The sequence below is a fragment of the Scatophagus argus genome, chromosome 14 (assembly GCF_020382885.2).
Source record: "Scatophagus argus isolate fScaArg1 chromosome 14, fScaArg1.pri, whole genome shotgun sequence".
NCBI classification, from domain to species: domain Eukaryota; kingdom Metazoa; phylum Chordata; class Actinopteri; family Scatophagidae; genus Scatophagus; species Scatophagus argus.
Genome location: NC_058506.1, coordinates 13,836,992 through 13,861,620, shown reverse-complemented (window position 1 = coordinate 13,861,620; position 24,629 = coordinate 13,836,992). Strand labels below are relative to the sequence as shown.

Sequence of the window (24,629 nt, the reverse complement as noted above, 5' to 3'; positions counted from 1 at the left end):
AACAAATGTTCCACTCCTCGCCTCTAGTCTTTGCTTCTGCTGCAGCATACAGAATATTAGAACCAGTTTGTGCCTCTCATGTATTCATTGTTTTTTTTTTTACATCAGAGACACTTCCACTGATGATCTGGGTCACAGACACAAGCCGCAGAGAATGACAGCTAGAAATGTTAGCTGCTATTTCATTCATATTTATTTTGAGTCAAAGAATGGAGGTGCACTGTGAGAAAATGCATTGGCTATACATGAAGAATTTATGTACTGCTAGAGTTGTATTGTTTGGACAAAATGTATTTATTTGATTAGCCTAATTCGAGATATAGTTAGTTCAACATTTTGGGGAATACTGTTTGTTTTCTTGCTAATAGTTAGATGAGAAGATTAATACCACTGCTGATATCTGTGTGCTAAATATGAAGCTAGTGCTAGAAGCAGGTGTGAGGTGAGTGTAGGTGGGTGTCAGGTGTAGCTTCGCTTTGCATAAAGACCAGAAATGGGAAAGGAGCAGGTCTGGATTCTGAATATCAGCACCTTTAAAGCTCACCAATTAATGTCTTATATTCTGTTTGTTTAATATTTGCAAAAACCGCAGGGTAAAAACTACGATTTATGGTTTTACAGTGGTCATGTGTTGGGCTATTTCTTTGTCTCATGCAGTGACTTGATGCTTGCCAACTCTGGGAAGTGTTTTTGTGTAAATTAAGCAAGCAAGATATCACCTTTTTTTCCATTAATCACTTTGACATGAGAGGCACGAAGCAGGATTAAAGAATTAAATGTATAAACTCTCACATTACAAAAATATATTTACGCATCTCTTACTTGCTTTCTCTTCTCTTTCGCTCCCTCAGTCCATCCTAAGAAGAAGAATCGGCAGACGTGTGTCAGGAAAAGCCTGATCTGCGCCTTCGCTATGGCTTTCATCATCAGTGTCATGCTTATTGCAGCCAATCAGATGCTGCGGAACGGCATGGAGTAACCAATTGCACTGTGAGCATGGGGAGTGGACAGAACAGCCATGACCTCACATCTTCTTGTCTTTGCAGCCAAAGCTGGACCAGCCACAACCCAAGCACTTCTCTAAACAATCAGTTGAGTTATTATTTATTTATTTTTTTCAAGTTTAATTTGAACTTACCTTGTAGGAGCAGACAACGTGAGTGAGATGAAGAGCGATGTATTTGTTTTGCATTGAAGATGTCGCCATGTAGAGTCACTGGACATATAAGCAACTGGAAAAGAATTATGTTTTTATATAAAACATGAGAATAAACAGTGAGTTTTCTTTTGCTGTTTTCAAGACAGAGACCGCCCTTTAAACTTGATTTTCTAATTACGGAAAATGTTTCGCAGGTGCTTTGAGCCATTCCTGATTTCAAGAAAACAAACAACAGTTATTATGGACAACTGCATATTTACCCTAGAGAAATGGCACCGAATGTGAACTGAGTGAATGTGGGCACAGAATTTAAATGCATCCTAAGCCCCTCATGTCTCATACAGTCATGTATAAACATCACACTTTTTGTGACATCCTGAGCTCAGTCCATTAATACTGGGGCACATGAAGTTTTTATGTGCATCTATGAGGAGCACAAGTCAAAATCTGTGAGGGACCATTTAAGAGCCATCGGTGTCGCAGCTCTTTGGTCCTCATGCTGATTGGTTGATTCGTTGACTGACTGATGTGTGAGTGCGTAAAAGCCAGTGCTGTCTGCAAGGTCAGGCGGTCTGACCGGTGTATAATGTATGAAGGTTAAAAAAACATGAAATTAAATGACAGTGTGGCTATGGTCTTGGTTGACAACAGGACGGGGCTCAGTTATAGTTATCCACTTGTGATGTTGCCCATCTGTGGCAAATATAAACAGTATAGAGTACACACTGCCATACCAAATGTTACTCCAGTCAACTCTGATTCCCCATGGATTTCACTGTATATATAGTACTACTTAGCTCGTGTAATGTATTATTCTTCTCAACAGCAGAATGTATGAAGAGTAGAAACTAGTGAGATAAATCAGGGATATACAGTAGAGCTGTGATATTCTGTTGCTGCAGTTGGTTACGTGGATAAGGTTGCATTCTAGTGGTTAAACTTGGAACTGCAGCTAAAAACTCAAACAGCCATGTTTAAAAGGTGTTCAGAAGTGAAGAACGACACAGCTGAATTTGAGCTTTGATGTGTCAGTGTCACAAGGGCAGTTTGGTCTGTATTGGGGTTTGTTTTTCATACAACCCAAACTGTGTTGTCGCACCAGTGTACATCTCAGGATTGGACAAGAGGCTGAAGGTGAATGCTGTTGTATCTGAGGTAGTTTCTGGGGTCATAGCTGTGTTTTATGGTTCAGATCTGACAGCACTACAGTTTTATAAAGCTAGCCGGGCTGAAGAAGTTCGAAAAGGACCTTGTAGGAGTTTACAATCATGCTCCTCTTCTTTTATAATGGAGCCACCCGAGGTTGAACATCCCAACGACACCACAGATTAAACTCGAGGGTTTTTTTATGTGGGTGTAGGGCTGGACGATAAAGAGAAGTCATTGTTTATCTGCTGTTGTGGGACGGTATAGTAATTACATATTCATATTCTTTTACTGTTTTCCAAAATTCTGTTGTCTAAACTGAGGATTCCAAACAAAACATCAGTCAAAACTAAAATTATCTAAGATTCATTACCTTAGACACATTTTGAGTCTATCAAACACAGTTCATTAGAGAGAACACAAATTCAAATTGTATTGTTTTATATGTGATTATTTTGTGATGTTAAAAAATGTAGTAAAAACTACCTGCATTAATATGGAGGCCATTAATTTAACCAATTCGCCCAGCTTTATAACGGCAACATGCTATATGTGGATTCCTAAATTGCACGGTGCTCCCCTTGGACATTACTGACTTGGAGGCTGGCTCGTTCCCATTAATACCTTGGGAGCGAATGTTTTTTGTCTTTGCTGGAGTAGATGAAAACGAAACTAGACATTTAAATCAAACCAATGTGCAACCATGTGAGTTTATATGAGTTGGACAAATATAAAGAGGAGAGGGCTTTCTTTTAAAATGAAAAAAATAGCTTTGTAAGATCAAGTATCACAGCAAAAATGTATTATACTGTAAATCAGTATGCATGTCGTTGTTTAGATTTTCATGTCTTTAAAAGACAGGGAAATCCATTTAATCTTTTTTTGTCGTGGCACAGCCTTGGTTTAAATGTAGGTATGTATGTATTACTGTCACATATTTGACTTTCCAGTTTCTACTGTAATAGCCATTTTTCTAGTTTCTACCAGCTATTAATCAAATCAGAGTGCAGGAGAGGGCATTTTCATAAATATGCAAATACAAGGTCACACCACCACCATCATCATCATCATCTCTGTTTCTCATTATCTTGGGTAGAGTGTAGGCCTCACTGTGGAAGGTTAAAATTAACAGAGAATACAGTATATTGTGTGTTTTAGTCACTCACTGCCTCATCGTCCTGTAATAACTGCTGTATAATGTATGCTACACTTATCCTTGTAAGTGACTTCTATGTCTTCGATATTCTCAGCACACTGACATCTGACCAGTGGACCATGTTTTCACCTTTGTCGATCAGCGTCATGGTCCTTTTGAAACCAGCATAGACCACTTTATCTTAACAGTTCACTGATAAATGTGCCATTCAGACATCCTTGCATGGCTATGTGAGGGAAACTCATTTTAAAGACCTTTTATCAACACTTTTGAAGTTTACATTACTATACTGTACATCTGTAACTAGATGGAGTCGGTTCATGATTTTCATGTTTTTGAAAGTTGCTTTTGAGATTTGTTTTTACCAAAACATGTTTTTACCTTGTAGATTGTATAGAGATAAAAAAAACAAACAAACAAAAAAACTAAATACAGATATGTAATACAAACCTTGGCATGCTGCTTAGAAAAGGAGAAAGAAAACAGCAATAGTCACCAACTGAGTGGATATTTAAAAATGCAAATAACAAGTTTAATCTGTTTAATCTGAAAAAAATATATCCATATATGTTTATGCAATAAAACCTTTTTTAATAGAAATATAAAGCATCTGTGTTTACTTGTGAGAGAGATGTTTGTACCTTGGCTCAAGACCAACAACGTGTACAAAATTTTAATGACAAAACAATTCTGCCCAGTAACATGAAAAGATAAAATGTTAATAGAAGACGCACCTAAATTAGACTGCCTCACTTTGCCACAATTTCTGGCTCACAATAAGATGTTGAGCAGAAATATTTTCACTGTTAGTAATTGTAAAACTCGGTAGAAAGCAGGCTTGTTGTTTTACTTATGTCACTTACGTTTTGATCATTGCAGTGATCACTTTAAATATCAACCCCAAAAATAGGATGCCGACACAGCATGGTTTTCACCCAGCGCCAATCACTGCTGTTTCCCCATGCAGGTAGCAGACAGCCCATAAAGGAGCTGTGAGTCACAAGAGCAGCCTCTTCATGTGCAGAGAGCTCACTGCTCTTACATCACCTTCATGCAATACATACAGGTAATGTAGCACTACAAACCCAAATGCTTGGAGCAGACTAACATTGGCAGGTGTGACAGAAAAAAAGGTTAAGCTTCCACTATTGAGATCTGCATCTCAAAAAGTCAATGTAGCTAATTGACGAGGGTGGAATTTACATGTTTGTCAACTTGTGGCAGAGAGCAGTTTCCTGTGGAGCAGTGCTGGCACCGACGCTCACTCTAAATCATGATAATTAGGGAGCATAAGTCAAATGTGAGATTAGCCGCATAGCAGATGCATCTGAACCCCATTAGACACCCAATAATGAACCAAAACAATTATTATGTGGACAAACAAGACATTAGTGTAATGGTCCAGGCGGACATTAACAGCTTATTACCTGCACATCCTTTCATTTGTGAATGAAATTAACAGGTAGGCCACTAGAAGGTCATTCAAACTTGCTCAACTACTGTATGAATGATTGAGTAAAGGGACACATGCAAAAAGAAAGAGGTGAACTGTGAATGCGGCATCAGGAGAGATACCGATGATATCATTGATTAAATTCGAAGTGAACACATATGAAGAGATCATCTTAACTGTCATGGTAAGCAAAGGAAAAAGGACACAATCCAAGAAGTAAGCCACACTCATACTTCTATGCATAAAAAATGCTTTAATATGAGGTATTCGTTGCATGTTTGTAGCTCATATGAACCTCTGGAACAGAGTTGATCGAACACACATGCATGCACAGACAGCATGAATGTAAAACACTGTACTTTCTCCCAGCACGTGGAAACTATTCAAAAGATGATAATAAACAGCATCCAGTTCAATGATGTACATAAAAAACACAAAGCTGTTTATTCTCTCGTGACAATTAGTGTGGGATAAAAACAAGGAGGCAAAGGTAATTTTCCATAGTAACACTGCTTATCCATTGTTTAAGGAGAATATGGCTTACAAATACCATAAAAACACAATAAAATTCTTAATGTTTCCAAAAGTTTGAAAGGCTCCACAATGTAAACACCCACTGCTTCTTAAAAAGGATAAAGGCACGTGTGTAACAATGTTTATTTTTTTCAGTCCAACAAAACACTCACTTGATGACTTTAATGTACTGATCTGCAAGACCTGCAGTGGCTTCTGCTTTGTAGCATGACTGTTCACGGCAGTTATTTTAACAATAAATAACAGCTAAGAGGAACACCTCTAATTGGATGTAAAGTGTCACAAACAGTAATAAAGATTAGTCTTCATTCTGTAAAACAGCATTTTCAATACTTTTCTGTGTTCTCGCACCTGTTAAGGCAAACTAGAATGGTATTCGAACATTGTTATCTGTCTGAGCATAGCTGCTGGATCTTTGAGGATCCAAGTAGTGTTTTCTACAACACAACGAATGTGATAAGATGAAGTCATTGTACCCTGATTCATGACAGACTTTGGCACTGTCTCCTTGCAAGATGATGGAAAAGGTAATGCGAGAGAAAAATGAGACAAGAGAAGGGGCGGTTGTGGGTTGAGGCTGCTGGTACAGATGTATTTAGGGACAGAGGTGAGAATACAGTGGTAGACAGAGAAAAACAGGAAATGACAGAAGCAGAAAAGAAATGTCAAGGTCAGAACTCTGTGTGTAGGTGACTGTGGTCTTGGCTTCCCGCCGGTCTCTCACTGGGCTTCATGAAGATGCCCTCCATGGCCTTCCACAGGCTGTGCTGGCTGGGGCTCGACATGGCGTGAACTTCCGTCTGACCGTGAATCGGCCGTCCGTACTGCTCCCCTGTCACTGACAGCAGTGCGTCAGTGGCCTTGTGACGGAAACGAACGGCCTCCTCACGCTTCCATACAGATCCCCCACACTGAACTGTCCATTCATCCAGATGGTCCCCTTCCCCTTCGTCGCCAAACGCACTCACCTCCTGGGGAAAAGCGACAAAGATGAGATGAGAAGACGAGGGGCGGCGGAGAGGACGAGTTACTTTTCTTTTGTGAAAGCTTAAATTTAAATGCTGTACAAATACAAACAACAGGAATGTCTATTTTTGTCAAGGAACTGTGTCACATTGATGCAACAACTGCCTGATATCAGACTGAAATGTCAGCTTGTTACTGTCCATTCCTTAGTGGAGTTGGGTGGATTAGGCAAATGCAACAATCTTGTAAATCAAAAATTGCCATAAAACAGACCTGTTCATTGATTTCCACTACACACTGTCTACAATCGTCTAATACACCCAGGGATGATAAAGGAAAAGCAGCCTTGGTATTAATGGTATAACAAAATGTCTGACACTTTCTATCACGCCACAGTACACATCTTCCAAGCCTACAACACTTTGGATAGACAGTGTTTTCACACTTCCTCAAAATTGGGGAGATTTTTGCTGACCAGAGGCTATTTTTCCACAGAGTTAGATTCCTGAAGTGTAAAAGCTGCTGTCAACTCAGATCTACCTCAAAATGATGGTCTAGGTGCCACTGATTATATATTATGTAAATGTTGTATGTAAACCAGTTTCATGTGGTCGCTTTAACTTGGTAAAATAAACATGAACTATCAAAAATGTCAGAACCACTTATTAGGCATTAACATCCCTTTCCGACCTCTGCAGGGAACTGTGTGTATAATCCTCCACCTAAAACCTAACCTCCTATCTTTGCCCGTGTATTGCTCACGCCACTCACCTGGTTGGAGGACAGTGGGGAGGCGAAGTAGTGGCTGTGAAGGTTACGGCCTGTGTTGACATGGGTGAGGCGGATTGTCTGCCCGCACCTGACTGGGGTACCTCGATGGCACAAGGTGTCACTAGTCCCACGAACACTCCAGTAGCTATTACTGTCTTCCACCGCAGTCACCCCTGTTACAGACTGCTGCCCACTACCTGTCTCACACACACACGGATTGAGCAAAAGAGCGTTGCAGGATGAACGATGAACATCCATGGGAGAGAGTTGACAAACAAACGAGGATTTTGACTAAAAATTCAGCCAATTCTCTTAAACAGAGTTCTCAGTTTGTTCATGGTATGAATCTCTGTACACACACTCACAGAATTAAATTAATATGGTCAAACCAATGCAACTACAACTCAGTATTTAAATATTTATTACAATACATTTGTTATAAATATACAACATATTTATAACAACACAGCCCCTGGCTATCTCATCTTTGTAAAGAACTCCTTCCTACTAGAGTAGAGCTAATGTTGTATAGTATATGTGTGTAGTAGTATAGTACTTCGGTTTCTTTGTGAATTTGAGTGAGACAAATTAGTTGTCTGCGCTGATTAAACATAAACTTAGCATGAGCTGTTCACCAATTGGAAACTTCAAGGGTTAATGTTTTTCGTGTATTTTTCACCACTCGAGTAAATATTTGCTTCGTAAATATCAAGTAAGACCCCAATCCTTTACGCGTGGCACTGTTTGATTGTAACCTGACGTTGCACATAATGAAAGCAACATGAATTAAACGTCACACTGTTATCCTTTGTACATAGAAAACTGTGATTTCCAACTTTCACCCAACAATACAATTTCAGCTACAGATTTGTGTGGTGTAAGATGAAGTTAAAAAATGTTAGTGAAAAACACAATGCAAGTATTAATACTTAATAATCGTTAAATCAGGGGAAACTCACCAGAACCGTAGCGTACGTCGTGCGAGTGTAGTCTCACATTGTGCTTGATATTCAACAATTTAATGACTGATCCGCATGTCACAAAGCTGAGTTCCGTACCAGGTGACAACCCAAATATACAGGACAACAACAATAAAATCACAAGAAGAGGGTTTGGAATAACGGCACAGTTTAAGTTATCCATTCCAAACCCAAGCAGCTGCTGGTACCTCTTTGAGATTTGTATTATTTTTCGCTACGTCATTAAAGTGATACTGTATTCCAATATGGAGCCTTGGAAACAGCGCCTCTAGCGACTCGGAATGGTAACTGTTCAGATCCTGCCTACTTTTTTGATTTATTCTGCGTTAATTTGGCGTTGCTGTTATGTATTTTTGTTTTTTTGTGTTAATATGAAAGGATCACGACTAAATCAACAGTAGTTATGTTGTGTGGTCGTATTTAGTTGTATCATTTAATGTAGAATCCAGTTAAACCAGTAGGGGGCGTCACTTTGATAATGAAAAGGATGGAAGTTCCCTCAATGCACCCCGGAATTGTCCTCACGCCACTCGTTCTCGGCCATTTTTACAAGTACAAACTCCTCGAAACACAAAACACAACCCAATCCCGTTATTATTGTAATTATTAACGGAATATAGCACCGCAGTAAGACGTGTAAGTCCAATTTCATCGTGGTAATTGAGATCTTTCGATTATGCTGCTTAACTACAAACCCTTCGCTAGCTAAGGGTAATGTAATTGAGTGTTGTTGTCGTTGCAGCTAATGCTAGGCTAACGTGATATGCTAAAGCATTAACAGTCAACCAGCTTTAATTACCGTTATACTGCGAAGTTGGATCAGAAGTATAGGTATATTTTACAAAAATAGATTGGGTTTGGTAGGTCTCTTATTGTAGGATATTGGCCTGTTGTGTCCAGTATAGTTAAAATGAACACTGTGAAAATCAAATTAAAAAAAACCTTGCTAGCTAACTAGCATCGCTATGTTAGCCGTGTTGGTGGTTGCTAGCACACTGGAAAAATAATGTTAGCTAACGTTATTGACTAGAAATCACATTATAACGTTAATATTTGTCCAACACCGCTCATTGGTTATATGGAAGATATAATCTTGATAACTTTAGCTACAGTTAGATTTGAAGCAAGCAACGAGACTTGTTCTCTCTTTCGATGTGTGCGCATTGCGACAGCTTAAAGGTTCGGTGTAGTTTTTTAGTCGTGTTAAGCTCACCGGCTTGATCTAGTTTTGTAGTACATTTCTTATATTAGGACACTGTGGTTTATAACGTGAAAGCGACCGGGTCACATACATATATGAACGTATGGTGTTATTAATCATTATTTAATTGGTTTGACTATGTTTGTCAGTAACCCAGTATACACCAATTAAGAAGAAAGAGGCATTGTTTATAGATGTAATTCCCGACTCTTTCACACGTGAACCTCTAAAGGTCATTTATCATATAGTTTAAAAAATGTGTCACAAGTAAATACTGCTGACTACAGTTTTACCACTACTTTCTGGTACAGACAGGTGGATTAAAAACTCATGCTTTGCAGCCAGAACAGATCCTAAAGTTGACAAAAAATATCTCATACCTTAGTCTGAGTTTTGGGTAATAGTGCATAAAATTAAGCACAAATTATCTAGAATATTTCCATATGGTATGGTATGGAATGGTGCAGCGATTAAAAAGAACTTTTGTATTCAATTTTGATATTTGGCTCCATGTCATTGTGTAATTGTTATGACAAGCAAATGAAGGACATACAAATATGAAATATTATCAGACAGTGTGAAATAAGGTTATTTTTCAATCCTAAAGTTACTTAAAGAGGAGATAACAGATAACCCCTGTTATGGGGTGAAATTTAAATTTTAGTAGAATGTTAAATAATGTTATTGTGCAGGTTTGGCTTTTATATTTGTGACTATCCTGAGAGGCAGAAGTAATGCATTGGTGATGCAAAGAAAGATCAATAACAGCATCTTACTTTTCTTTTCAGGAACAGCAGTCATGTCAGACTTCATTGAGAGCGAAGCTGAGGAGTCAGAGGAGGAGTTTGAAGAGAAAGACCTAAAGCCTAAAAAGACTCAGGGGTTTATGGAGGAAGATGGTGAGATTTGAATTCTTTACGTCTGGGTCAGAGTTGGGGCTCCATGACTTGTTGATCACTTACCTGTCATGTCACAACAGATGAAGAGGATGACGAGAACACAGAGGACCAGGATGAGCAAGGAAATCTACGTGGACTCATTGATGATGGTGAGGAGGAAGAGGAGGAAGATGGTCAGAGGAGTGGGAGTGGAGGGGCGAGTGACTCTGAAGAGGAAGTGAGGCATCGACGTAAAAAGCGCAGTAAGTTCTGGCATTTTTAAAGAGTCGCTGCCATTATACAGTATATTGTTGCCACTTGTCATTAGTTTAAACAAGTCAAGGATGGAAAGACAATACTGTCACTAAAATCTCAGTACTTTGCTATTCAGGAATGTTGTCTGTGTGCGATGAGTCACACTTGCCTGTTTATAATGCCAGGCTGTCAATGCCACCACTGTGTGCAATCCAAAAGTTTATGACTTCAGGCATTTCCAGTGTTAACCTGCAAAATTGCACTTCCGTATCATCATGGAAATAAATTAATCAAAAGATGGCAATGTTTGCTAAAACTTCAGCAATATCTTTTCTTTTCCTTTTGCTTATCTGAAAAATGATCTGATCTGTGACCCAAAACCCTTAAACAATTTGAACCATGAGTTTTATGCACCCCTGCTACTATGGATTTAGCCCTCTTCCTTAATATTTTTGCTTTCTTATCATGTGTTGTTTGTGAAGTGAAGTGAATGTGTTGTTTCACCTGCATTTGCCTTCATTGAACCTTGTAAATAAACAGTTACATGCTGTAGATATACAGACTGGAAATATGTATTCTGGGTCACTGTGATAATAAAGTCTAAACATTTGATTATCTGAACAAATAATCATGCGAATCACACACAACAAAAGCACTGTTTTTGCAGTGGTTGAATGGCAACATGTCCTGAAGTTGTTTCCTCAAGACTCAAGACTTTTCCTCTTTTCAGATTATGACGACTACCTGGATGATGATGATCTTGACCTAATTGAGGAAAACCTGGGTGTTAAAGTGAAAAGGAGGGTAAGAAACATTTGTCATCACCTTTTTTTCTTAGCCTTGCACAGTATGCCTGACTTCCAGCATTTGTATGTCTTTTTTATGTTTAAAAACGTTTAAGCTGGCAGTGCTGATGTTGTACCTGTGTTGTGTTGCAGAAGAAGAAATATGACCGTGTGAAAACGCTTGATGATGACGAAGAAGATGATGATGAGAAGGACTTAATCGCAGATGAGATATTTCATGGTGATGCGGAGGGCGAGCTGGAGGAAGGAGAGGCTGTCGATGAGCCCCTCCATCACGGAGATGACGACGACGAGGGAGAGGACGAGGAGTCAGGTGGGCTGGGAATTAAGGATTTTTAGAACCGTCTTTGATTATCTTAAAAGCTGAGAATTAATAGTGAAACATAAACTCAGGCCCACGCTTTTATTTCTAATCACTGTGGAATAGAATTCATTAGTTTATCAGAATTGTGCTTTTTGACACAGACATAGACGATTTTATTGTGGATGATGACGGCCAACCCATCACCAAAAAGAGGGGCAAGAAGTTCTCAGGATACACAGATGCGTAAGTGTTGTAGTTTATACAGCAAATACAGTGACATATGACTTTTAAAAATGCATCATTTGTAGGAAGTAAGGCTTAAATATCACTTCATCCATGAAAATAAAAATATTGATATATATTAGGAAATAACAAGATAATACGCACAATATAATAAGATACTTTGAGAAAGGAATAAAGTGAAGCACGTAATCCCTGTGTCTCCTCCTCTTTATTCTTCATCCTCCCACAGAGCCCTCCAGGAGGCCCAAGAAATCTTTGGTGGCGACTTCGACTTTGCCGACTTTGACGCAGATGCTTATGACCAGGGTGAGGAGGAGGAAGAGGACCAAGATGAAGAGGTTTACGATCGACAAAAGAAGCAGCCTAAGAGGAGGCTAGGGAGGAAGAGCATCTTTGAGATTTACGAGCCCAGTGAGCTGGAAAGTAGTCACATGACTGACCAAGACAATGAGATTCGCACTACAGATATGCCTGAGAGATTCCAGGTGTGTATATTTGTCAGTGTTTTTGATGCCAGTGATAACAGTGTTAATGCTCTCTTGTTCTGTGTTTGCCTGGTGTTGTCTTCCTGAGTACCTGTTTTCCTGACTGTTCTCTGTCCTCTAGTTACGATCCATCCCTGTCAAACCTGCCGAGGATGATGAGCTGGAAGAGGAAGCAGAGTGGATCTTCAGACATGGCTTCTCCACTCTTACTATCTCCATGCAGGTATGACCTTTGCCTTAGACACTCAGGGAAAATGCACACACTATGGGTGTTCCTGGACTTTCAGTCATTGTGCTTGAATAGATTCCTCTTTTGTGCGCTTGTTGTTTTCATTGTATGTCATAATGCAAATCTAGCTACTTTTTCTCTCTGTCCAAAACAGGAGAGCACAGACTATCTAGACAGGGGTACGACCACTAACTTCAGCAGGAAAGGCCCCAGCACAATTGCTAAGATCAAAGAGGCCCTCAACTTCATGAGGAATCAACAGTTTGAGGTACAGTGGTTTCGCATAATGCATTACCTTTATGTGTTCTTGGTGTGAGGCTAATCTTTCGAAAATTCATTAACATTAAGCGACACAAATTGTGAAATTGTTTAAAATGACTGGTTTTTGTCATATTTGTTTTTCAGGTTCCATTCATAGCCTTCTACAGGAAAGAATATGTGGAGCCAGAACTGAACATCAATGACCTGTGGAAGGTGTGGCAGTGGGATGAAAAGGTATTGTTATTATTGCTTTTCGCCGAAGGAAGAGATGACAGGCTGATAGAAAGACATTGCTGGGAGTCGTAGAAAGGATGATTCTATGATAATCACTTTTTCGGTTGATTAGTAATCAGTCATTTGATAACGTGGCCCATATATACCACTTCTGGTTTCTTGATCTCTGAATCATCCTCTTCCTCTCACCTTCCCTTCCACCAGTGGACTCAACTGAAGACCCGGAAGCAGAACCTGACCCGTCTGTTTCAGAAGATGCAGTCCTACCAGTTTGAGCAGATTTCGGCCGACCCTGACAAACCTCTGGCTGATGGCATCCGTCCTCTGGACACTGCTGACATGGAGAGGTGTGGTTTGATAACACTAGAAAAATGTAAAATATTAGGTTGTGACTGCTCTAAGCAAAAAATAATTGCAGGAAGTTAATGGAACATTTTGCCCATCCTCACCACTTCTTTTTCTGTCCCATTCAAACTAATAATAATAAGATTTTTTCTTAGGCTGAAAGATGTGCAGACTCTTGAAGAACTGGGAGATGTGTACAACCACTTCCTGCTCTATTATGGCCGAGACATCCCCAAGATGCAGAATGCTGCCAAGGCCAACAAGAAGAGGCTCAAGAAGATCAAAGAAGTGTCAGAGGATGGTAAGAGGATGTCTCTCATGTGTCCATTTCATTGAGTGATGTGATGAAGGACAGATGCTGAATTCAGTTCTAATCGAAACAACTTTTGATTGGCTCCTCTTTAGGCGAAGAAGAGGAATTGGAGGTAGAACAGGAAGAACACAAAGGACCCGACCTCAAGCTGGCATCTCGAAGAGATATGTACAGCATCTGTCAGAGCGTAGGACTTGGTTAGTCTCCTTATTTACCTTAGGCGCCAGTCTCAGTGATCAGATAGCCTTGTGGGTTCTTTTTCAAAGCTTGGTAGCACTTCAACTAATTTTTCTGTTTCTTCCTTACTGCAGATGGCTTGGCTAAAAAGTTTGGTTTAACTCCAGAGCAGTTTGGAGAAAATCTGAGAGACAGCTACCAGCGTCACGAGACAGAGCAGTTCCCAGCTGAGCCTGTAGAGCTGGCCAAAGATTATGTATGCAGTCAGTTCTCCACTCCTGAGGCCGTGCTGGAAGGAACCAGGTACATGGTGGCCATGCAGATTGCTCGTGAACCTCTGGTCAGACACGTTCTCCGACAGACCTTTCAGGAGAGGGCCAAGATCAATATCAAGCCTACAAAGAAGGGCAAAAAGGTATGGATGTACAGTAGGAAGTTTACTGAACTTGCAGTTTACACTGAGTCTAATTCAAAACCTGCTTTGCCTTTTTTGTAGGAAGTAGATGAGGCACATTTTGCCTACTCGTTCAAGTACCTTAAGAACAAGCCTGTAAAAGAGCTCAATGGGGATCAGTTCTTGAAGATGTGCCTGGCAGAGGATGAGGGGCTGCTCTCTATTGATATCTGTATAGACCTTATTGGGGTCAAAGGGTAAGTGCACTGACAATACTGACAACCAGAAACAAAAGTGAAATAACAGCTGTTCAGTGACGTTCTCTTACCTGATCTGTCTGGAAGGAACAGCCTCAGATATTTGTTGATTCATGATAGCAGGCAGAATTAATGAGGCTGGCTACTTACATCAATTTAGTTTCACTCAACCAGATGAAGAAAATCATAAATATGCAAACACCTGAAGGTCTTAATTTTTGCTATCACTTGTGTTGTTCATGCCCATTACTTGGCCACTTACCAAGCACAAACTGTTATGCTATTTTTGGCATCTTTATGGAAGCCTAGCTTGAATATTGGGGGAAAGGAGGGGTTGATAAGTAGGATAGGTCCCCTGAGTTTTATGTCTTTGAAATTTTAAGCTGCAACTTACGCTTGTATCCACATCCTTGTCAGATGAGCACAGGGCTTTTAAATTAATGACTCTGGTCAAATTAAGTATCTTCTTTTTGTCTCCTCTTCCTTCTGCTTCCTCTCAGATATGCTGGGGACCAGACATACTTTGATGAGATCAAACAGTTCTACTACAGGGATGAGTTCAGTCACCAAGTGCAAGAGTGGAACAGGCAGCGAACTTTAGCTATCGAGAGAGCTCTCACTCAGTTCCTCTACCCTCAGATGGCCAAGGAGCTCAAGAGCAAACTGATCGCTGAAGCCAAAGAGAGCATTGTCAGGGTAATTTGTCATCATGTCTTTCTGATTTTATTGTAGTCTTACATTATTATATTGGGGCTACGCACAGAAAGTCAACACAGCTGACTGCTGACATGTGCATCATGTTTGCAAATTTATAGACACAGACATTCACAAAATCATGAAACGCTGTGTATTGTTTTAACCCGAGAACTCATTATGAACTCTCCGTCGATCTCCATTTCTTCTTGTAGTCCTGCTGTCGTCGGTTGTATAACTGGCTTAAGGTGGCTCCTTACAGGCCTGATCAGCTGGTTGAGGAAGATGATGACCTGATGGATGAGAGTCAAGGCAAAGGCATTCGGGTGTTGGGTGTAGCTTATGCACCCAGCAGGTGTGTTTCTCACACTGTTTCATTTTTCTTGCTTCAAATATATCAGTAGCTAGAATTTGTGGACCCTTTTAAATGCAAGACATTTTATGCTATGTTTGAATGGCAATCATAGAAGTCTAAGCAGTATGTAGCAATATAACTTCTTACTTACCAACTTCGTTCTCACAGAGATACACCAGTCTTCTGTGCTCTGATCAACGGAGAAGGAGAGGTGGTTGACTTTTTGCGTCTGCCCTACTTCATGAAGAGGAGGAATGCCTTCAGGGAGGATGAGAGGGAGAAGAAGGTACACGCAGTGAACATCACCATGCTTTTCTGCAGCCAGCTGATGCTTTTCTGTTTTAGAGAAAATGAATCAGAACGCAGCTTTGAAAAGATTACTCATACATTTTTGTCTGTCATCCTCAGGCCCACGACATTGAAAATCTCAAGAAGTTTCTGACCAGCAAGAAACCTCACGTGATAGCTGTCGCTGGGGAAAACCGGTAATCGATTAATGTCTTTCTTACATGTAGGCATTTGTAAACGATATTTACAAATTATCATGGAGTTGATATTGATGTTGAAAACATTCTGTGTGCGCAGAGATGCACAAATGATTATGGAGGACATGAAGAGGACCATCAGTGAGCTTGAGCAAGAGTCCTCTCTGCCCGCTGTGGGGGTGGAACTTGTTGACAATGAACTGGCCACGCTGTACATGAACAGCAAGAAATCTGAGGTAAATACCAACCATGCCATATACGTGTATAGGAATATCATATTGACTATGGTTAACAGTAAGTTCAGTAACACAGTAAGTTCAGTTAGGGGGGCTTTGAAGATGCATCCCAGTGTTTCCTTTTCCCAACCCTCTCCTGTCCCTCCGTGCAGGTTGATTTTAGGGATTACCCTCCTTTGCTACGACAGGCTGTGTCCATAGCCAGGAAGATCCAGGATCCCTTGGTGGAGTATGCTCAGGTTTGCAGCACTGACGATGATATTCTCTGCCTCAAACTACACCCGCTACAGGTGAGACATTGAAAAAATGGTGGATTTGTATTGATTTATCTCAGCCTACACGTATTGTATATTGTGTATTGTATATCATATATAGTTGAAGTATGATTTCTTTAAAAAAAATATTATGACTATATTTACAGCTATATATACATTTCTTGAAAGACAAATTCATTTTTTTGTGTAATGATACAAAATTTTAGGATTCTGAATTTTCAGAATTGTTTGTTGATTTGTTTATCCAACTTTTCGTTTCACATACTCATTGTACAAATCACTGCAAACTGCTATTTGGTTTTTTTTTTTGAAGATTGAATGTTAGAAACAACTGCTCAACAATTTACTTAGTCTAATCAAATACATTATGCATCAACCAACCCGTAACTATTAAGATGCTACTTCTCCAAAGTCTTGAACATCAGTAACGACTGTTAAAACTTGTCACCATAAAATCAGTCTGTTTTTCCTCCCCTTTGTTCTCAGGAACATGTGGTGAAGGAAGATTTACTCTGTGCTCTTTACTGTGAATTCATCAACCGTGTCAATGAGGTTGGAGTGGATGTGAACAAGGCCATCGCCCATCCTCACACTCAGAGCCTGGTCCAATATGTCTGTGGTCTGGGACCGAGGAAGGGCTCTCACCTGCTCAAGGTGCCCTTGTGTGCTACTGTCATCATTTTCTTGTGTTGCATCTGAAAGGTATGTCACCCTATCTGTAACTGTTGTGATCAACTGTTGTGTGCAGATTCTGAAGCAGAACAACACACGCCTGGAAAACAGAACCCAGCTCGTCACAATGTGTCACATGGGACCCAAAGTTTTTATCAACTGTGCCGGCTTCATCAAGATAGACACCGCATCGCTTGGGGACAGGTTGGTCCCTTCTGGGAGTGTTTTAACTGCTCACGCCATTCACTTGTTTCCCATACTGAAGCCTTTTGGCCTGTTGTGAGATTATTTTAAATCAACATTGTTTTTGTTCTTTTAAACTTTCCACACAGTACGGACTCCTACATCGAGGTTCTGGATGGATCTCGTGTCCACCCTGAGACGTATGAGTGGGCTCGCAAGATGGCTGTGGATGCCCTAGAGTATGATGAGTCGGCAGAGGATGCCAACCCAGCAGGAGCTCTGGAGGAGATCTTGGAAAATCCAGAACGTCTCAAAGATCTGGACCTGGATGCCTTTGCTGAAGAGCTTGAGAGACAGGTCTGTGTGTGTTGTGACTTTGACTGTAGTGATGCTACCCTTACAGTGTAGAATACTTTTGATGTAAAGTCCACTCAAAGCGGCGTACTGCATAGCATGGTGTGTTTCAGGAGCCTGTGAAGCTAGAAATAAACTTCATCTGTGTTTCACAACCATTCACAAAGTTTTATCATCATTCTTCACTTTGTTTTGACCGTTTAGGGTTATGGCAACAAGGGGATTACTCTGTATGATATCCGTGCAGAGCTGAGCTGCAGGTACAAAGACCTTAGAGTTCCCTACAGGGTCCCCAACACTGAGGAGGTCTTCAACCTGCTTACCAAGGAGACTCCAGAGACCTTTTATATTGGTAATGCAGTCATAGGATATGACTCAATACAAAGCACATGACATGACAGTAGAAATACAGCTGCACAGGCTGGTGTGTTTGATGTTTTTGCCTCCTTTTCTTCTAGGTAAGCTGATCACCAGTGTAGTAACTGGCATCGCTCACCGTCGGCCTCAGGGAGAGAGCTACGACCAGGCCATCCGCAACGATGCCACAGGGCTGTGGCAGTGTCCCTTCTGTCAGCAGGACAACTTTCCTGAACTCAGCGAGGTACCAGACACCTGACTTTTCTTCTATTGGCAACTTCGTGTTGGAAGCCAGTCTGACATGTGAACATTGTCTTTTATGTTTTGTGCTCCTGCGTTAGGTGTGGAATCACTTTGACAGCGGCTCGTGTCCAGGTCAGGCCATCGGGGTGAGGAGCAGATTAGATAATGGTGTCCAGGGATTCATTCCCACCAAGTTTCTCAGTGACAAAGTGGTCAAGCACCCGGAGGAGAGAGTCAGGGTGAGATGTTTGTTGTTGTTTTTTTTTTTAAAGCTCACCTGCAAAAATATGAGTGATTCTGTGTCGATTAAAACAACATACTCACATATAATATTTCTCATTTGTCTTTTGTGGCTGCAGTGTGATACTTGATTGTACCTCATTTCTCTCCTCCATCAGGTGGGCATGACAGTTCACTGCCGCATCATGAAAATCGACATTGAGAAATTCAGTGTCGACCTCACGTGCCGCACCTCAGATTTGATGGACAAGGCCAATGAGTGGAAGCTCCCCAAGGACAGCTACTATGACTTTGACACAGAGTCTGAAGACCAAAAACAGGAGGAGGAGCTCAAAAAGAAACAACAGCGAACCCGTCAGTACAACGACAGGATTAATCAAATTGTTTGAATCAGAATCAGATAATGAAAACTTGGGGGGATAATACACTTTGTTTACCCAGCAGTTATTTACTTCTACATCATTCTCCATATATCATTTGTCTTCTTTGCCTTCTCTGTCTCTCTAGCATATATAAAGCGTGTGATCGCCCACCCCAACTTCCACAATATCAGTTTCAACCAGGCAGAGAAGATGATGGAGACCCTGGACCAGGGAGACTTGATCATCAGACCCAGCAGCAAAGGAGAGAACCACCTGACCGTCACCTGGAAAGTAAGGAACAGATAGAGGAGTACAGCAGGGCAATAAAGAGAAAAATTAAAAACTGAATGAATGGATGAGGAAAAAAGAAGCCTAGTAAGTTACAAGCTTCTTCGTGTCATGGAGGATAAACAGAACCTGGCAGTCTAATATATGACCTGTTATATTTGAAATAAAAACACAAACTGAGTAAATATTTAAATCAAATCAGGACACTCGCTTAAATGTTAAGTTTGACACAAAGTGTTCCACTGTGACTCTGTGTGATGCTTTGTAGGTGGCTGATGGTATCTACCAGCATGTGGACGTGAGAGAAGAAGGCAAAGAAAACGCATTCAGCTTAGGGCACACTCTCTGGATCAATAATGAAGTAAGCTGTTTTTCCACCTCTTTTGTATAGCATGATACTGTCCAGCATGATCAAACTTGTTGAAAATGTATTGTGAAACATCTACGTTATTGTGGCTGCTGCATGTTCTTCAAGAGTTTCTTTCGTTCTCTACAGGAGTTTGAAGATCTGGATGAAATCACTGCTCGGTACATTCAGCCAATGGCGTCATTTGCCCGGGATCTTCTGGGGCATAAGTACTTCCAGGAGTGCAGTGGGGGAAGCAAAGAGGTCTATGCTGTTTTACTCTCCTGAGTGTTTTATAGACTTTTAAATATTACCCATCTACTACTACTATACATCTGCCTTTTGCCACGGGTTGCTCATCTCTCATCTCCTTTTGTCTCTCGAATAGAAAATGGAGGAGTTATTGGTCAGGACAAAAAGGGAGAAGCCTACTTTTATTCCTTATTTTATTTCGGCATGCAAAGATCTGCCAGGAAAATTCATTCTGGGCTACCAACCTCGCGGAAAACCACGGTGAGCGGAAGTGTTTTTGTCTCCTCTGTTTTCTGTTTAGTCGCTGTAATGAAGCCATGGGTGGAAGCATTGAATGAACAAGCTGGACTGATTTCAGTGGAAGCTGATTTCAGATGTAATCGTTAATGTTGCCTTTCCTCAAAGCAACTCAAGCTCTCTTGAAATTCACAGGAACAGCAGATGATGCTATGCAGTGTTGTAAATATTCACGAATCACAGTGACATATGGTGACGCCTAAGACTCATAGCTACTACAGAGCCTCATATTTGCATATTTGGAATTTTTCTGAGTTCGTGTTTTGCCGAATTTCCACCCACGACACAATTCTTATCCTTTACCCTGCACATTTTTTAATTGGATGTTTACTGGTTTGATGGGCAACAAGGTTTATCTTCATGTCAACATGCCATAATTTTGTCATGATTTTTTTTTTTCTTAGGATTGAGTATGTGACCATCACCCCCGATGGCTTCCGCTACCGTTCACAGATATTCCCTACAGTGAATGGATTATTCCGTTGGTTCAAGGACCATTACCAAGAGCCTGTGCCAGGTATGGAAGTGCACCCGTTGTTTACAGTATATATTAAAACAGATTAAATATATTGCGAGTTCTTATTTAACCGTTTCTCCCCTTTCAAAGGCATCACTCCCAGCAACAGCAGTCGCACAAGGACGCCTGCATCCCTGAACGCTACACCAGCCAATATCAACATCGCTGGTGAGTCCCGCTCTCTTCCACAGACACAAATTTACATTTTCAGCATGAGTGGAATTGCAGTGCATTTTAATTTTTTTTAATCGATTCCTTCCTCCCTAGACTTGACGCGAGCTGTCAACTCGCTCCCACGCAACATGACCTCACAGATGTTCAATGCCATCGCTGCAGTCACTGGCCAGGGCCAGAACCCCAACACCACCCCGGCACAGTGGGGCTCTAGCCAGTATGGCTACGGTGGCAGCACAGGAGGAGGAGGAGGAGGAGGAAGCTCCTCTGCTTATCATGTGAGTGTAGCTTTTAACTGTCTTTACTTTCTTTACTTTTCTCAAGCAACTCTGTGATCCACAATCATTACGTTCGACTCTGCAGGTATTTGCCACACCTCAGCAACCCATGGCGACACCCATGATGACGCCCAGCTACTCCTACACCACACCGAGTCAGCAGGCTCTGGGCACACCGCAGTACTCCGGCTCCACCCCACAGTCCTCGCACTCTCACGGACACACTCACCCACACGGAAGCCACATGTCACACCACAGCCATCATGGCCATCACAGCAGCCACCACGGCCACTCGTCCGGCACACCATCGTCCTCCACCTCATCCAGAGGGCGGACGCCACAGCAGCAGCCAAAGTAAGCACAGGACTAGTGAGGGACCTGATATATATGCAAAACATGTGTTGAAAAAGCATCCTTTTCCTTTTCTGTGCAGTTTTTGCAGCCTTTTCATTAATAATCAAACTAATGATTCATGATCTAAACAATTCCTGCCTCTGTAATGTTAAAAGATTTGACTTGTACAAATCTTCTACAAGCTTTATTACTACATTTTCTCTTCACTTCCACGTGAGAATGTTTGATATCCATTTGAAAGTTTTTCTACCATGAGATGGAGCTAAATCCCCAGTCTGCACCGTGTTCAGGCTGAGCAGCAGCCACGCCTTTCACTCTGTTCCACCCTTCCTGCGCTGACTAAACCACCTCCTCCCTCCCTTTAGGCCCAGTAGCAGCAGCACCACTGCAGTGGACTGGGGCAAGATGGCGGAGCAGTGGTTGAAGGAGAAAGAAGCGGAGGGCCGGAAGAAAGCCCAGAGGATGACGCCGCGACCGTCGCCCAGTCCCATGATCGAGAGCACACCCATGTCAATCGCCGGAGACGCCACACCCCTGCTGGACGAAATGGACCGATAGGACACGCTGGGGGGCGTCGCTACACCCCCCTCACCCAACTCCATCCTTTGTACTGCTTCTTCATCTGGATAACCTCCTGCCTCTCCCAATTCCCATCACCCCTTTCATCCAGCTGTCCAATAGTCGGAGCCCACTGCATTCATACGTTCTCTTCACCCCCTGGCATTGTAGCTGCAGTTTATCACTTTGGTATCATGGTTCATCACAGCTCCTTCCCTCCTGTTGTCCTCCTGTCTACCCATCTCATCCCAAATGTTTCGCCTCCTCACCTCCAGCCAACTCTTCTGGCTGCATAGTATTTTGTATAGTCAGAATAACACTGTATGTGTCATGCAGAAAGGCAGTACAATGACAAAAAACACTTGAAATATCTGACAGCAGTTACATATAGGATATGGACCTACAAAGAGAAGCTGTCCTGCTATCTTTATTTTTGTGATGGGTTTTTAGTTTGATCCATGAATGGTTTGGACTGAGGGGCACAGTGAGACGTTTCCACAACCACCTTTTCCTCCTTTATGGATGGTTGATTTTTGCAAGCAGTTGCCAAAAGAGCGCTTTGCCAAGCCAATCAGGAAAATTTAATTTTTGTATGGAATGCGTCAGAACGAATAAAGACTGTTTTTTTTTTTCCTGTTTGAACATTAATCCTCCGCTCTTCACATCTGTCAAAGCAAACACATCTGTGACTGTACAGACACATAAACACACCAAGTGTGAGAGATAAGGCTGATTTTATTAACAAAAAAAAAAGGCTAAATTAATTCATGAACAAGCCTTCAATTTCAGCTCGCGTTTCTCTCAAACATGAATTACTGCTAGTTGTCTCCACCACATGCTGTATTATGACCAGCTGTGTTTTTGTTTTGGATCCTGTAGATAGCCTCTTATGTATTCCTGACTCTTAATATGACCTAACTGAGAACAGTGTGCCACACTGGAGGTAACAGTGGTTGTTTTTTGTTTTATTTTACTTTATCTGTATTTCTGGGAGGGGGTGAAGAAGAAGTCAGTTCACATTGTAAAGGAGTTGATTTTAGTAACTACCCAGCAGACAAAGTGGAAGTAACTCCCAGGTCCTCGTGGTGGTTGATAGTGGGAAAGTTAGGCCAAAGTTGAATCCGAGGTTCTGTGATTACTTCACTTTTTGACAATGGTGGGACGTTTGCCACCTTGTAGGATGTGATCCTCTCACACACCACTGCTGCAGTTCAGTCCCAGTCAGTATCACCAGTTAATTGAAGACGTTCTCAGTGTTTCAGAGTCGAAATTTCTCTAACCACAACACTATCAGCAGAAGATAGAAGATACTATCAAACTGACTTCCCGCTGTGTTTATAGTCCTAATTCTGTATAATACTCCTAACTGCACGCATCTGTTTCAGTAGAATGAATATGTCGTCTTTAAAAACATTGAACTCTCTTGTGATCGTCCTGCAGAAGTTTTCGACCACTTTGCGTACCTCTGGACTTAATGCATTTAGTTTTTATTTGAATTTTTTTGGGCTGTGCCTCTGTCCCACAGTACCAACAAGCAGCGCTGGTATTCAATGGTGTGCTTCATTTCTGCAGTGTGCAAAGTATCATGGTCCCATAATATGCATATTGTTTTAAAGGATTATGGTTTATTAGTAAACTTCCTTGGTTTTATGTCTCTTGCCAGATTAAGATACTGCATCTCTCAGTGAGGCTGCGATTGGTTCTCGGCAGCACTTGGTGGTAGGGGAGGATTGATGTCTCTGGCACTGCTGATGACCTTTTCTACCTGTGATCCCTTTAATAAAAGTGTTCATATTATACCCTGAGTTTTGTTTTATGCGAATTTGAACATGCAATGCACATGTAATTGTGTCTGCATTCTTGACTTTCTTCACAGTAGAAATGCACTATACAGAAAAACATATTCAAACAGACCACTTTATGGGGCTGTTTCACCAAGACGTTTTGGACAGCGCTATGCTTCTAACTTGGTGTCGACAGTTTGGGGAAGTCCCTTTTCTATCCCAGCATGCAAAGCAAAGCTCCTTAAAGACATGGTTGGATGAGTTTGCTGTGAAAGAACTTGACTGGCCCACACAGAGCCCTGACCTCACCCGCCTCCAACACCTTTGGGATGAACTGGAATGGAGATTGTGAGTCAGGCCTTTTGGTCCAACATCAGTGCCTGACCTCACAAATGCTCTACTACATAAATTGGGCAAAAACATTCCAACAGAAACACTCCAAAATCTTGTGGAAAGCCTTCACAGAAGAGTGGAAGCTGTTACAGCTGCAAAGCTGTCTGTGTGTTTAGAATATGATGTCATTAAAGTCAATGTTGCTGTAATAAACATATGTCCCAATACTTTTGTCTATACAGCATGTGATTACCTGGGGAAAGAATTTGAAGAATTTCCTCAACTTTGTTAACTGTTAACTTTTTTTAACTGAAACACAGTAATCAAAACCAAATTTATTTACAATTCATACAGCCCATAAGAGCTATAATAAAAGTGTCTGTTTAATAGAACAGGAAAAGGCTTCTTCCTCCTGTTTGGCTTTACTGAGTAATAAGTTTGCCTCA

The 24,629-nt window shown here is 41.2% G+C and overlaps 3 protein-coding genes across 5 annotated transcripts in view; 2 read left to right on the top strand and 1 right to left on the bottom strand.

Moving 5' to 3' along the window:
* Positions 1-3,953, top strand: part of caln2 (calneuron 2) — a 30,128-nt gene extending 26,175 nt beyond the window's left edge. For all 3 annotated transcript variants that reach the window (XM_046410228.1, XM_046410227.1, XM_046410229.1), the window contains exon 6: positions 852-3,953. In XM_046410228.1, the coding sequence (XP_046266184.1) occupies positions 852-979 (128 nt within the window). In that variant the 3' untranslated portion in view covers positions 980-3,953. The remainder of the gene's footprint in view (positions 1-851) is intronic.
* Positions 3,954-5,149: 1,196 nt separating this feature from the next.
* Positions 5,150-8,390, bottom strand: sdf2 (stromal cell-derived factor 2). The gene is made up of 3 exons (XM_046410480.1): positions 8,145-8,390; positions 7,186-7,382; positions 5,150-6,419 (listed from the first exon to the last, which is right to left on the bottom strand). Exons 1-3 carry the CDS (start codon positions 8,326-8,328, stop codon positions 6,120-6,122), a joined length of 681 nt encoding a protein of 226 aa, XP_046266436.1. The 5' UTR covers positions 8,329-8,390; the 3' UTR covers positions 5,150-6,119.
* A 265-nt stretch (positions 8,391-8,655) lies between these two features.
* Positions 8,656-23,865, top strand: supt6h (SPT6 homolog, histone chaperone and transcription elongation factor). Its single transcript, XM_046410478.1, has 37 exons — positions 8,656-8,801; positions 10,155-10,265; positions 10,346-10,507; positions 11,230-11,303; positions 11,438-11,618; positions 11,771-11,852; positions 12,082-12,337; positions 12,459-12,560; positions 12,721-12,834; positions 12,972-13,061; positions 13,266-13,408; positions 13,562-13,707; positions 13,812-13,916; positions 14,031-14,311; positions 14,393-14,547; positions 15,048-15,243; positions 15,456-15,595; positions 15,764-15,881; positions 16,004-16,080; positions 16,181-16,316; positions 16,469-16,606; positions 17,078-17,245; positions 17,340-17,467; positions 17,596-17,803; positions 18,005-18,152; positions 18,259-18,401; positions 18,499-18,639; positions 18,799-18,994; positions 19,148-19,293; positions 19,559-19,651; positions 19,787-19,900; positions 20,025-20,149; positions 20,590-20,702; positions 20,793-20,870; positions 20,970-21,154; positions 21,240-21,508; positions 21,874-23,865. The coding sequence occupies exons 2-37, from the start codon at positions 10,166-10,168 to the stop codon at positions 22,064-22,066; spliced, it is 5,244 nt and encodes a 1,747-aa protein (XP_046266434.1). The 5' UTR covers positions 8,656-8,801; positions 10,155-10,165; the 3' UTR covers positions 22,067-23,865.
* The last annotated feature ends 764 nt before the right edge of the window (positions 23,866-24,629 follow it).